Source organism: Meles meles, chromosome 16, assembly GCF_922984935.1.
Source record: "Meles meles chromosome 16, mMelMel3.1 paternal haplotype, whole genome shotgun sequence".
Taxonomy (NCBI): domain Eukaryota; kingdom Metazoa; phylum Chordata; class Mammalia; order Carnivora; family Mustelidae; genus Meles; species Meles meles.
Window position 1 is genome coordinate 68,863,008 of NC_060081.1, and position 13,529 is coordinate 68,876,536.

At 59.1% G+C, this 13,529-nt stretch overlaps 1 protein-coding gene across 2 annotated transcripts; it reads right to left on the bottom strand.

Moving 5' to 3' along the window:
- Nucleotides 1-263: 263 nt before the first annotated feature.
- Nucleotides 264-13,024, bottom strand: SLC35C2 (solute carrier family 35 member C2). Of its 2 annotated transcripts, none has more exons than XM_045980441.1 (10): nt 12,879-13,024; nt 8,364-8,738; nt 7,474-7,624; nt 6,553-6,616; nt 5,783-5,855; nt 5,067-5,235; nt 4,901-4,984; nt 2,288-2,463; nt 1,105-1,234; nt 264-816 (listed from the first exon to the last, which is right to left on the bottom strand). In XM_045980441.1, the coding sequence occupies exons 2-10, from the start codon at nt 8,481-8,483 to the stop codon at nt 683-685; spliced, it is 1,101 nt and encodes a 366-aa protein (XP_045836397.1). In that variant the 5' UTR covers nt 8,484-8,738; nt 12,879-13,024; the 3' UTR covers nt 264-682. The 2 variants fall into 2 exon arrangements, with proteins under 2 accessions (XP_045836397.1, XP_045836398.1); XM_045980442.1 differs by lacking the exon at nt 12,879-13,024 and adding an exon at nt 12,168-12,425.
- Between the last annotated feature and the right edge of the window lie 505 nt (nt 13,025-13,529).

A 13,529-nucleotide genomic window follows, 5' to 3' on the forward strand; every position in this document is an offset into this window, starting at 1 on the left:
AATTATTCCCATTTCACAGAGAAAAACACTGGGGTACAGAGAAGTTGAGCAATCTGCTGAAGGTCACACCGCTAGTAAGTGACAGGACTCAAATCTAGGCTGCGAAAGCCCTAACAGCCCCAGAATGGTGCTCTGTTCATACTTTTTTTCCCTGCCTGCAGTCTGACCAGTCATCTGAAGGCGGCCCCGGGCAGGAAAAGAAGGGGAGAGCAAGGTCCACATTCCCCTCCCAGCCCCCACTCCTCCAGGCAACAGCAAAGTGGCCAGTGGACTGTAAATCCTTTATTTCCAAACTATAAATAGACCTGTACTGAGAAAAGACACGCCCCAGACCCGAGGGGAGATGCCAGGCTGCAGCCTTGGCATCTCCCCTTCCCAACTGCTCCGCAGTCTAAACCCGGCCCCTTAAAAACCCGCTCTGCCCCTGGAAATTACCACCTGGGCCGTCAGCGCCCAGCAAGCTTCGGAGACCAGCCCGCTCCCTTGGACAGCTGGGCACATCTGGGCCCTGCTCTGACCTGACACTCCCCCACTCTGTTCCACCAGCCATCTGCGGGAGCCCCACTGCGTGGTCACGTGCTCCCCGAGGCCCAGCCTGGGAGAGTCCCAGGCCCCTGCTCCCGGGCTGCAGTGAGGGGTGAGGCCTGGGAGCAGCCTGGTTCCCTGCCAGTCCCCTGGCTCATCACTGCTGTCCCTGGGCCACAAAGTACTCCCCCTCCTCCTCATTGTCGTCTTCCTCTGGCCGGCTGCTCCGGAGCAGCAGCTCCAGGTCGGGGTGGGAGCCCAGCCCCTTCAAGGGTTTAGGGCCACCGTCACCTGGGGACAGAGAGAAACCAGCTGTAGACCCAAACACGGTTTTCTTGGTGTCCCCCGATGTGCGTGTCGAGTTGCCCAGGTCCCACCTACTTCCCCCCACCCCCTGGAGATGACCAGCTTCTGAGTAGGGGGGCCCATGTGGAGACGGCTGCAGCCCTGGGTGAGGGGAGCCACCCGCCTTTCCTGGCTGGGTGGCTGGGGCCCCCGGGCTGGGTCGAGGGGAGATCAGAGGGGCTGAGTCACGGGGGGAGCACCAGAAAAGCGGCTTCGGAGCGGGGCTCGGGTTACCTCTGGCGTGGAGGGCTTTGAGAGCCACGTGCAGGGAGATGCCCGAGAGGCAGAGTGCGAAGCCCAGCCAGTTCAGGAGGCTGATCTGATCGCCCAGCAGGTGGGCGGCCAGCAGCAGAGTGCACACTTCCTAAAGGCAGAGGGGCAGGAAGGGGAAGCGATCAGGAGTTGGCTCCTTTGCCAAGAAGGCAGACGGTGGGGGCACCGGGCACAAGAGCAGGGCAGAGCGTGGCCTGCCAGAGCTCCTGGGGCCGGGGGCGGCCTGGCCAGCAGGGCAAAATGGAGGCTTCCCTGAGCTCAGAGCCCCAGGCCTGCCGGCAGTGCTTTCCTCCCTTTGTGCTACTGAGAGGCAACAAGGGAGGTGCTCTGCGCAGCATTCTGTCAGGGTTCAAAGAGGCAAACCAGACCCAAGGCTGGGAGCAGAGTGTCCAGCCTGCGGCCATGTGCACAGGAGGGAGGACCGCGACGCTGCCACAGGAGAATGCCCCGTCACCCCGGGCTCCACAGGACACACACTGGCCACAGGGCTCTGCAGACACGGTGGCTGCCGGTAGGACTGGTGACATGACTCATTCTGAGAACCGCAGCTCACGCCTTGGGGAGACTTACGGTTCTGGGTTTAGGCAACACTGCTCCAGCACCTGCGTCTGTCTCATCAAGGAGAAACCATACCCCGCCCCCATGGGCCGAGCAGGGCGGTGTGAGGGGTGGCAGGGGAGGGGGATGCCTGAGAGCAGAGGCACATGCGCTGCTGGGCAGCAGTAAAGGCAAAACAGGCAAACAAAGGGCACCCGTGCTAGCACTGTCCCTTGCTGTGACCATGGCAGACATCGCCAATCAATCACAGGCCCCTTTCCCAGTGAGTCTGGATGGGGCTTCTCAACCCACAGCTCCAGGCCACTGCCAAACGACCAGAGACCAGAGTGGGCATTCATGGTAACAGGAGAATGCACCCCAGGCCCAGTGGAGTCAGAATCCCACCTGCTGGGTGTGTGTCCTCCATCTGGGAACCACCCTGCAGGGCTGCGGCCAGGACGGCAGGCAGTTTCAGACGAGAGCACACTAAGCAGGCACTCTGTTTCGTCTCTGCTAGGGTCTGGGGCGTGGGAGCTGGGACAGAAGCTGCTACTGAGCCTAGGGTCTGTGCTGTAAGACAGGACTGGGGCCACCCCCACGTCTGCACCTTAAAAATGCCAGCAATGGAGAGGGTGAGGCTGGAGGTTCTGGAGACCAGGAGGAACTCAGAGAAGCCCAGACCAAAGGCGAGGATCCCTCCAAGGAAGAGGCTCCCCAGCACCCGCAGGAGCAGCCCGGTGTCCTGGAAACGGAAGATCTTCTCCGACGTGGACAAATGGAGACCTGAAAGCAAAGGGAGAGAGTGGGAGGCCACGCGCTGGTGTCCCCAGGGCGTGGGAGACCCAGCAGGGGGCAGTCACCCCCCACCCTGGCCCCACTCGCTGCAGCCCTGAGGAGGGGGATGGCAGGTGGAAGAGAACACTGTGCAGACAGCCTGACACCTGGGGACCCAGGGAGGCAGCGATGGCCCCCCGAGTGTCTCCAGGCTAGGGTGGAAGGCCTGTCCCCTGCTGATCTGCCTATCTTTGGGAAGGAGCGTGACTTCACGTGGCCTCTGCAGCTGTGGTAAGTAGGGGACCAAAGAGGCGGGGCGGCCCATCAAGGGACAACTGTTAGCGCCCTGGGCCCTGAGGCGAACCCTCCCTCTCAATGTCAGGTGGGCCACCTAGCAACGGGACCTCATTTCATCCTCCCAAACCTTCCCCACTTTAATCTGGGTCTTCACCATCACACAGCCGTGGGACGTGGCTGAGACATGCCCCCTCTTGGGACCGTCCCCTCAGCGATAAAATGAGAGCATTTCAGCCAGAGCTGCATAACTCAGTATAGCGTGGGGAACGGTTCTCAAGAAGTAAACGCACACACATAAATATAGGATAAAGCCTTGTTCCTGAAACACGCCCACTGGCCCCTACACACCAAGTTTGGTGTGGCTTCTAGAGGGTTCCCGTCCCTCCGTAGGTCTGTGCAGAAAAGGTCCCGAGAGAGGCACAGAGCAGGCACCAGCGGGGGCTGGAGGCAGGCCGAGCACTGAGATTTTTGGAGGGAAGCGCCCAAGCAGTGTGGAGTGACAGTCCCTCCCAGGCAAGCAGCCGCCCGATGTAGGGTGCGCTGTCTGGTGCTGGGCTCAGCAGTACTGCAAAGGCGGCGGCAAATTGAAGGAAATTCGGGAAAGAGCAACCTAAGTGCTGAAGGCGCTTGGGGGATTAATTTACCAGAAAAGATTAAAGGAGCTAAATCCATGCAGCTTTGCTAAGTGACAACTCCCAAGGCTTTCGGCGGAGGGGGTGCAGGGATGGGGAAGGGTGTCCGTGGCCAGGACGGAGGGGGCGTGCCGGGTGGTGCAGGGGGCAGAAGGCGAGGGTGGGGGAAGACAGTAACTGGGAGAAAAAGGAGGCTGCAGAGCAGAAGCTTCCTGGACAACGGAACCAGCTGGAGAGTTTGAGAGGCTTCACTGCTTGAAACTAAAATGAACGTGGGGCAGAAGTCTCTGTAAGGACCCTGAGGACAGAAGGAAGGGACTTGGGGAAGGATAAACAGGGACAAAGACTAATCTTGAAAGCCGGGAGGAAGGAAGGAAGGAGGCCTGCGCTCGCAGCCAGGATGGTTCACCCCCTACCCCTTCTCCTCTTATCTGGGAAGTGAAGGTGGGAGGGGAGGGTGCCCTACCCAGCCTCCTGCCCCTCGGCCACACAGTCCATCCCCCATGCCGCCACCCTCTGAACCTACTGATCGCACTTCCTGGGAGACCCTGCCTGTCTGCCTGGCAGAGGCTCCTCCAGCCTCCAAAATACGCGGCCTGGAAGTCTTTTTGACTTGGCTTTCCACTCCTGACTTTAGGCTCCTGAAAGAATTCCTGGCCCTCTGCTCCTTCTAAGAGACAGAACACATCATGGTTAAGAGGAAGGACTCAGGAACCAGCAGCTGGAACCGAATTCTGGTTCGTTGGGTGGTTATCTTCACTTCTCTCCACCTGTTTCTCTGACCTGCACGATGGACATATGCTCAGACTGCCACGTGGGGGGTTGAGGGGGCACGTGTAAAATGATCAGAACAGGGGCGCCCGGGTGGCTCAGGCGGTTCAGTGTCTGCCTTCCACTCAGGTCATGATCTCGGAGACCCGAGATGGAGCCCCGAGTTGGGCTCCCTGCTCTCCCTCTCCCTCTGCTCGTGTTCTCTCTCAAATAAATAATCTTAAAAAAAAAAAAACAAAAAAACAAAACAGATCAGAACCACCCTGGCATAGCTGCTGGGCTGTACCACGTCCACTATCATTATCGACTGTTGTCTTTTATATACTTTTTTAAAAATAAAGATTTTATTTATTTATTTGACAGAAAGAGAGAGAAAGAGAAAGAGAAAGAGCACAAGCAGGGGGAACAACAGGCTGAGGGAGAGGGAGAAGCAGGCCTTCCGCCGAGCAAGGAGCCTGATGTGGGGCTCGATTCCAGGACCCTGGGATCATAACTTGAGCCGAAGGCAGACATTCAACCAACTGAGCCGCCCAGGCGCCCCTTACGTACACTTTCTGTGTAAGCATTTATCATGTTGGATTCCAGCCATCTGGTTTAATGTCTGTCCAGCCCCTCGACCAGGCTCTGCCAATGGACGGACGGCACCTTTGATCTTTGTAACCTCTGCAGCTACCACAGAGCCGGCCACAGAGCAGGGAGGGGATCTGCTGCACCGAGGGGCCCCCAAGGTGGACGACCCGACGTACCTTCAAATATGGCAAAGAGAGGGAAGAGCCCCAGAAACATGAGTGGCTGCAGGTGGAACATGGTGTCAATGGGGTTCTGGAGCCCTGCGGAATGAGGACGGACGTGAGTCGTCAGGCCCAGCCTGGCCTGCCTCCACCCTGCCTGGGGCCCGCGGCCTGCTCTCACCAAGTTCCGCCTTCTGCAGGAGCATCTGGGTGAGGGTCCAGCGGATGCCACCGATGAATGAGGCCCCCAGCACCAAGGCAAAGCCCTCCACGTTGAATTGTGTGGACTTGTAGGTGAACATGAATAGGCCCCCGGCGATGAGGAGGACCACCAGGACCAGGGCCGCACGCTATCAGGGTGGGGAGCAGCGGCCACTGACTGCAGGGTCCCGAGTTTCTCAACCCTGGAGCCTGGGGCTCAGGGGCTATGCTGGCTGATCTGGCGCAAGAAACCCTTCTCCCCCGTGACCTCTGGGGTCCCAGCCAGCACCCTCCCATCCACGTAGGCAGGACTGACATTCCGTGCACATGTACCCAGCATCCCTACTTAAGCTTCCGGAGTACTTTCCTACAGCTGTTCTAGGTCCCCAGGAGGCCCCCCAGTACTCTGGCCCTGGCAAATAAGGGGCAACTGCCTCCAGGACCCGCCTGCGCCTGACCCCTATCCTTGAACCCTTTCTCTTCCCGTCATTCTTTTGGTCATTACACCTGCCATGCCAGCTGCTAAGTATTCTCAGCAGTAGCCTGTCCTAGGTCCTTCCTCAGCGACAGGAGTTATTGCCAGCTGGGCTGGCCTTGTCTCCTCTGTCACATACAGTTGACAAGCCACTGCTCAGACACCCCTTTTAGTCTTAGCATCCGTGGGGGTAGGAGGGACCAGGGGAGCTGGGGCCTCACCAGCTCCTCCAGCTTGAAGATCAGGGAGAAGATCAAGATGAAGAGGACGGCGGAAGACTTGGTCATGGTGTACCTGCAAGGACAAATTACCCACGATGCACTTCCAGGGCCCAGGGCTCAGAGCTCCCACCAGGACAGGAGCCCACGGACTGTGCTAGAAAGGTGGGAGGCTGTGGGGACCCCTGACTTCCCTGAGGGCAGCTGGCTCTCCTCCAGGCAGCTGAGCAATCTGAGTACAAAAGACCAAAGGCCTGAGTCATCCAGCTGATTCGTGACCTTTTCAAAGGCAGCAATCTCTGACGAAGGGGCCTCTGTCGCCAGAGAGAAGAGGCTCCAGGTCAACCCTGAGCTCACCCGTCCTCTTACTTATCTGCTCTCCTTGGGGACCTGGGATCAGGAAGGAGGGATGGGAGGAGGAAAAGAGAAGGCAGGACTGTGCACCCTGAACTACAAGGTCAGCGATGAAAAACAGCTGTTACACCTGCCCCTCTGTGCGGGTCAGTGCCCTTCCTCCCCCGCATGACCAGCACGGCTCTGAGCACCTGGCACCCCACAGCCACCAGGCAGGCACAGCAGCCCTCGGAGCCCATCAACTGCTGGGAGGGCTGCTGGCTACCAGGGCGGAGCTGAGAGCAGGGGCTGCTCCTTGGGGTGGTGGCGGGGCCAGCCCACAGGCCCCACAGGCCGGGGTAGGGGCCGCCGACAGGGTCAGACAGGGCGCCTGAGCCTGGCCCTGGGGCGGGGGCCAGGGAGGGCGTGCTGGGACTCACAGCGAGACGGTGATGTAGAGGAAGCTCCAGTTGGACAAGCCCACGTCAAGCGCCGTTGCCAGTGCTGTGGAGACACGGGCCCCCACGGGACATGTAGCAAGGGCAGGCCAGTTGTTAAACACTTCCATGGCACCCCCAAGTGCCCCCTGCTCTGCCCTGAACACCCTGGCTTTCTCTGGGGCCCTTGGGCCTTCCTTTCACAGCAACTGAAGGGTTAACTCCTGGCCAAAAAGAGGGAGGGGTGCTGCTCCAGCAGCAGGGCTGATGGGCAGGGCAGGGCGGGGCCTGCTAAGTATTGGGACTGTCCCCAGAGGAAGGGTATTAATCCCTTGGGTCTTGTCATCCCTTTTACGCAACTGGTCAGAGCAGCTTCTCCTCCATCCCGGTGGAAGGCACACTCCTCATGGAGGACCTGGCCCTCCAGGATCTGTCCCTGCCACCCTCTCTTGCCTCCCACTTCTCACCAGCACAGCGGTTCCCGGCATCCCAAGATGCCTTTGGTCCCCCTGCAGACCTGCACAGGCACTAAACCCTCCGCCATTTCAGCCCATGCTCTGGGAAGCCCTCTCCACCTGGGCCTGGGTTGGTTCCCCTCCTCTGTGCTCCGAGGTGCCCCTCATCGTCCCACTAGCAAGGTGAGGGCAGGTGTGGGCTCCGAGCGCCTGGTCAAGGCCAGTGTTGCATCCAGGGCTTTTCGCGGTGTGTGTGAGCATGCGTGTGGTGTGTATGTGCAGGGGGGACTGGGGAGGACATGAGAGGCAGAAGTAGGGCTGAGGGGAGGCAGGCTGAGAGGAGTGAAGGGGGTGGGTGGAGAGGGCCTTCGCTCCACGCCACCAAGGCTCTGTTTGCTCTCAGCCCACAGCTTTCCAAATGACACGCCCCCAGCCTCCATGCACCCAGGGCCGCCCCAGGGCCACGAACCTGTGGGAGCCACTCTCCTGAGGTAGTCTGTCCAGCTCAGCACCACGCGGGCCCTGTGGCTGGAGCACTGAACCAGGGCCCTGGACAGGGCGGAGAACAGGAAGATCACGGCCAGGTGCAGCATCGTCATGAAGAGTGGGAAGTGGAAGCTCTAGGAGCCCAAAGCACAGACAGTCCAGCATGGTTTACGGCCCCCCCCACTCCGTGTGGTTTACGCCCCCCCCCCCAACTCGGTGTGGTTTACGGCCCCCCCCCCCCACTCGGTGTGGTTTACGCCCCCCTCCCACTCGGTGTGGTTTACGCCCCCCTCCCACTCGGTGTGGTTTACGGCCCCCCCCACTCGGCCAGGCCAGCAGCAGTGGCGCCAACCGCGGGGTTCCCCAGGGCTCTACAGCGGCCAAGGGGCTCCCCCCGGAACAGCAATCACCTGGGATGAGAGACTCGTAGTTCCAACACTGGAGATCATGCTGAGAGCCGGTGGCAGACCAGGAGTCCACCGCGCCCCGGTGCTGTCTCCACCACGTCCCAGGGCCCGTCAGCCTCCCGCTCCAGCCCCCGGGTCACAGCCAGCGCTGGCCAGTGCGGCCGGACCGGTTAGTCAAACCCCGAAGTCGTCCTCTACCAGTCGGTAGCCAGTTGCTGCCTTCATCCCAAGTGACCCCAGCTCCTCCTTGGTGTCTCCCCCTTTCCCAGTTTCCCTTCGACCCACCCATCTGAGGGGCACCCCTGCCGTGGCAGGGCTCTAGGGCCCCGTCCCATCATGAGGGTGACTAGCTTCCAGTCTCAACAGCTGAAGCCTGTGCCAGCCTGCGCTAACTACTCGGCGACGCTGGGGCCCTGGCTGCAGCCCCCGCCCAGCCGGCCACCTGTGCTGCGAGGCCTCCCGTTACCTTCGTCAGCCACTTGTTGTAGAAGGTGATGCCGATGGAGAAGCAGTAGTAGAGGAGGACCAGCCCCAGAGTCAGGAGCGCCTTCCACACAAAGGCCACGTCGAGGCCCCACCGCCCCATCCGGGGAAGCTGCAGCTCCCAGGCTCTGGGCTGGCGGGGGCAGCCGTCCCTCTGGAACACCGCGGTGGGAAGAGCTGGCCGAGCTGGGCTTCGACTGTCAACGAGGGCTCCTGGCTGGAGGTGTCCTCTTCACCTCCATGATTCGGAATCACCCACGGAGCCCCAGGCAGAGGCCTCATCCGAGGGGCTGGTGGCCTGAGCCCACCCTCTCCATGACTGAGTGGCCGCAGGGTTCACGTGTCCCCAGGTCGGAGGCTAGAGGAATGGACAGGAAGCTCAGATGGCTGGGCAGAGCGAGGGTCCACCCCACCCCTGCCTGCAGGGAGCGGGCCAAAGTGGACCCAGCAGGCCAGGAAGGGGTGCGGGCCCAGCGTGGGCTCACAGAGCTCTAGTCGCGTTCACTCTGTCGCCTCAAGCTGTTCTCCATGAATTGCTGCCAAAGTGACCTTTTAAAAACGTAAATCTGATCATGTCAGATCAGATGTCAGCCCTACAGTGCTCCGGGTGCTCCTCTGATAAAGACCAAAAGCCTTCTTGTCAGCTCCGCCATCCTGGCCTGTCCCGGCTGGCCTCTCCAGCCTTGGCTCCGGGCTCTCTGTGCCCATCCCATCGGCTGCCTGGGCCCCCCAGACACACAGGCGCTCTCCTCCCGCCCGAAGGAAGGGACAAGCTGCTCAACCCCCACTCCTCTCTCAGCTGCTGCTCAACTTCAGCTCAATGGTTGTCTCCTCAGGGACTACCCCTGCCCCTCGATGGGCTGCTCCTACGGCTCCCCTACCTTCCCTGCGGTGGACTTGCGCAGGGCAGGCTGCTCTAAGTGGTGTCTGTCCCCTGGGAGGTTGAGCCCCAGGAAGACCGGAGCACGGTGCTCATGGCAGTCTTGCGCTCACTGGGCGCACTGAGTTGGCCGTATGGGTCTATGACTCAGTGCAAGGGAGCGGCACTTGGTTTTCGGGAACTGATCTGATCTTTAAGGCATTAAAAACGGACCAGGAAACCAATACCTCCCCTGCCCTTAGGCTCTAAGGACTGCTCCTCCAGAGGCGGGGCCTGCTCCTGGCCCATCCATCTAGGCAGCCCTAATTAGGGTCTAGAGCACACAGGCTCTGAGACCAGGCTGACGCAGGTGCACCGTTATCCCACCTGCTGCTTCACGAGTGTCCCTTCCGACTCCATCTCCTCCTCTGTGTCACCAACCTGTTGCAATGCCACCTCCTGGAAGCCTTCCTAGAACCATCTGACCAGGCATACCCCACTTTCCCCACCCCCAGTCCCTTCTGAAGGGAGTCTTTCATCCAGCTCTGTACCCTGGAAGCTGGGTTATCACTGCCCTTCCCAGAGGCAAACTGGGAGCTAGCATAAGGTTTTGTTGGAGGGATATGGTAGGGCTACAATTCTCCAGAGGGGAATTTTGGAAACCCGTGGGGGTGTTTTTAGGGGAATTCTCCTAGCTTTTAGTGATAATGGTGGGGGGGGGTCTAAGAGAGTGACAGTCCACATAACTGAGAATTGCGCCACATCCTTTGTAACTTTGATAATCCACGTAGATATGACTTACTAATAATTACCTGAACCCTGGACCCAATTTTTTTTTTTAAAAGTAGATTCTGTCCCCAGCATGGGACTCGAACTCACAACCCTGAGACCAAGAGTCATGTACTCTACGTACTGAGCCAGCCAGGCGCCCCAAGAACCCAGCTGTTTTACCTGGTGCAGTTTTTCCATGGTTCTATCGTGCACTGCAATTTCCAAGAGTATGTTTGCCATGGACATGTTTTTCATAGAACTGTGTTTGAGAACGAGTGGAGAAACCACACCATCTGCAGCAGTGGCCCAGCAGCACGGCTGTGGTGCTTGCACGGTGGCTAGCGCGATCCCTGTGGCCCCGCAGGTGGCGGAAGCATGGCTGCTTCACTGTGGCTTCTAGCATCCTTGCCTTTCTCTATACCCGGGCTTTTCAATCTTGGCATTATTGATACTTGGGGCCAGATCATTCTTCCTGCGCCATGGGATGTCTAGGAGTGACCTGATCTCTACCTACTAGAGATGCCGAGAGCAGCCCCTCCTCCTCATCCCATGTTGGGACAAACAAAAAATGTCTCCAGACATGGCCAAATGTCATGGGGGGCAAAAGCGCTCCGTGCTAAGAACGACTGTCTAAACCACAGGGGCAACAACAGGGCCTTCCACCTGCCAGCACCTGATCCCTGTGGTTCCCACCCAAGGCAGAGCAGTCTGTACTTTTCTGAGTCAACCTGTCACATATTCTGCTTTTGGTGCAGTTTCTGCTCCAACATGGCAATCTGTGCCAACCCCCACCCCCAACCTCCTGTTCAAATCCCACCCTTCCTTCAGCCAGTCCAGGTCCCCCACCTCCAGAAAGTCCCTCAGATTACCTCAGCCCACGGGGAGCACTGTCTCCAAATTAACAACACTCATTCTCTTATTGTCACCTAACCCCACACAAAATCTGACCTCACCTAGAAGAGCTCTTGGAAATCATCTAGCCATTTACTCAATGGCCATTTATTAAGCACCACTGTATACCTAGCATTGGAAATAGAGATATGTAACTGATACGGTCCCCACCCTACTTTTATGGTAACGGAAACCAGGCTTAAAGGGGCAAATGCTCTTTTTCAAATCCCACTTAACAAGAAAGGAATTCCATATTCTGCATTAGTTTCCCCAAAGGGCAGCCTAGCTGGGAGCAGCAGCCACATTAGGATGGAGTTGGTGCACAGCCCCCCATAGCACCTGGCCCCCCTCAATCTGTGACTGTAACATGGGCAGTGCTATTTAGTGCTACAAGTGTGAGCTTGGGATGAGAAAGACCTGGGATCCATTCCTGGCTCCTGTATGAACATCGGGACTCTCGCTTGTCCTGAACTCTGGACCTGTTTCTAGGAAAGGAAGATAAAATCATCTGCCTTTTGGGAGGCGAGTCAGTGGCATCTGGTACAGTGGCTGACGGTGGCCTGTGGCAGGGTTTACGCCCTTCCTGGCCCCCTTACAGCAGAACTCCCCCAGGGTCCCCTGCACTACCATCCGTACTCACTTGCAGCCCAAACTCACTTCAGCCCGTCCTCACTGCTCCACTGAGTCACTAAACTTTCCCCCCTTGTTCTCCTCTGAGAACCAAGTCTCTGTTTTCATCAGCACCTTACAAAACTGACCACTTCCTCCTCCTGGTAAAGCCTCCTGGATGCCACACCACACTCTCCTGCTGTTTCTTCTGCTTTTCTGGACTCCTGGCCTTCTTCACTGGCTCCTCCTTGTCAACCAACCTATAAAAGTTGACCGCCTGAGGGATGGACCCTGGCTTTTCTTCATTTTCCCCTGAGTAATCTCATCCCATCTGAGAGACATTCCAGTGATTTCTAAATTCTTTCCATTAGCCCCACCCTTTTCTGCCAGCTCCTGGCTGGTACCTCCAAGAGTCTACCTGGTAGCTCCACCCAAGATACCTCAAACTGAAGGTTCCCCCAACCTATTCCAAAGTCATTAGTAAATGCCAGCACAATACACCCCGTTACTTAAGCCTAAGCCCCCAAATGAATGATGAACTCATCCTTAACCACTCTTTCCTTCCTTCCTCCAATCCTATCCCAGGTCAGTTCCTTCTCACAGATCCCCTGTGGACCTGCTGCCTGTCTTCATCTGCCTCCGTAATGGTGATCTCACCTCGGGGCTGCAACGGTCTCCTAACTGGTGTCCCTGCTTCCTCTTTCCCCCACAGCCCGGAGTCCACACAGCAGCAGGAGAGAAGGCTCACGCACCGAAAGCAGACCACGCCCTCACAGGGCGAATCCCAACACCTGAGAGGGCCCGAGAGGAGGGCCTTCCACCATCTAGCCTCTGCCTGTGTCTGCAACCTTGTTCTCCCGCCACTGCCCCAGAGCCTGCCACGCTGGCCCCTGGCCGTTTGCCAGGGCCATCGAGCCTGCGTCCTTGTTTGCACCGGCCGTTCCCTCTTCCGCGGACCTTTGCTCGGCTGTACCCTCCTCGAGGGCCCGCTCCTCGTCCTCTTGGCACCTCCTACCACCTGACGATGCCCAGTTTGCCCACGTGTCTTACTGTGCGCCCCGCACTCCCACCCCACCGCGGGATGCGGCGTCTTCGCCGCCCGGGCCGGGTCCGCGCAGTTCCGCCCGGCTCAGCACCCGGCCCGTCGCCGCGCGCGCAGGCAGCGCCGAGGAGGCGCGCGCGGCAGGCGGCTGGGGAGGGCGAGCGGAGGCCCCGGCCCCTCCACGGCGCGGACACGAAGGCCCGAGAGGGACAGGAGCCCGGGCGGGCCTCGGCGCGCAGAGCCCGGCCGGGACCCCACTTTCCCGCCCGGGCTGGCCCTCCCCCGACCGCGGGAGCGCGCGCAAATCCCGCGGCGCGCCCACTCACCTCGGTCGCGGGCGCGCCGGGCCGGATCCTCCCGCCGGAAGTGCGAGGCCGAGCGCCGCCGCGGGTGGGGGCACTTCCGCCCGAAGACGGCGAGGGGCGGGGCGGGACGGGGGCGGGGCGGGGCGGGGCTCCAGAGTTTGGCCCGCCTGCACCGTTCTCGGAGACCCTGTGCCGCTTCTCCCGCGGTGTTTTCTTGGGTCACCCGCGCTCCGTCCGCCTCGCTCCGGCGCCCAGTGCGTGTTGCGGAGGCATGCGCACCCGGGGCAGCCGGAAAATAGCCACATGTTTACTTCTATTGGACAGATTAATTTACCTTATTCCAATCTAGTGCTGGACAACCATGGAACCATAAAGATAAAAACTCTCATGGCCTTTTTCTACTGAGATCTTAAGCCGGCTGGGGAATGATAAGTCAGGGGCATTAAATTTTAGACTTAGAAGATCCACGAGAGATAATAAATAATACACATTTGTGAAAGATTTTGTGTGCCTGAAATTTTCTAAGAATTAATTTCAGTAGGTCGAGTGGGGGATTTGGGGGAGTGTCCGGGTAGAGGAAGTGAGAAGGAAAGACTGGGGCCTGGCTTAAAGCCCAGTTGTAAGGGGAGTTAGAGAAAGCTGTGGTTGGAAAAGTAGCTATGGGGCAGGTTA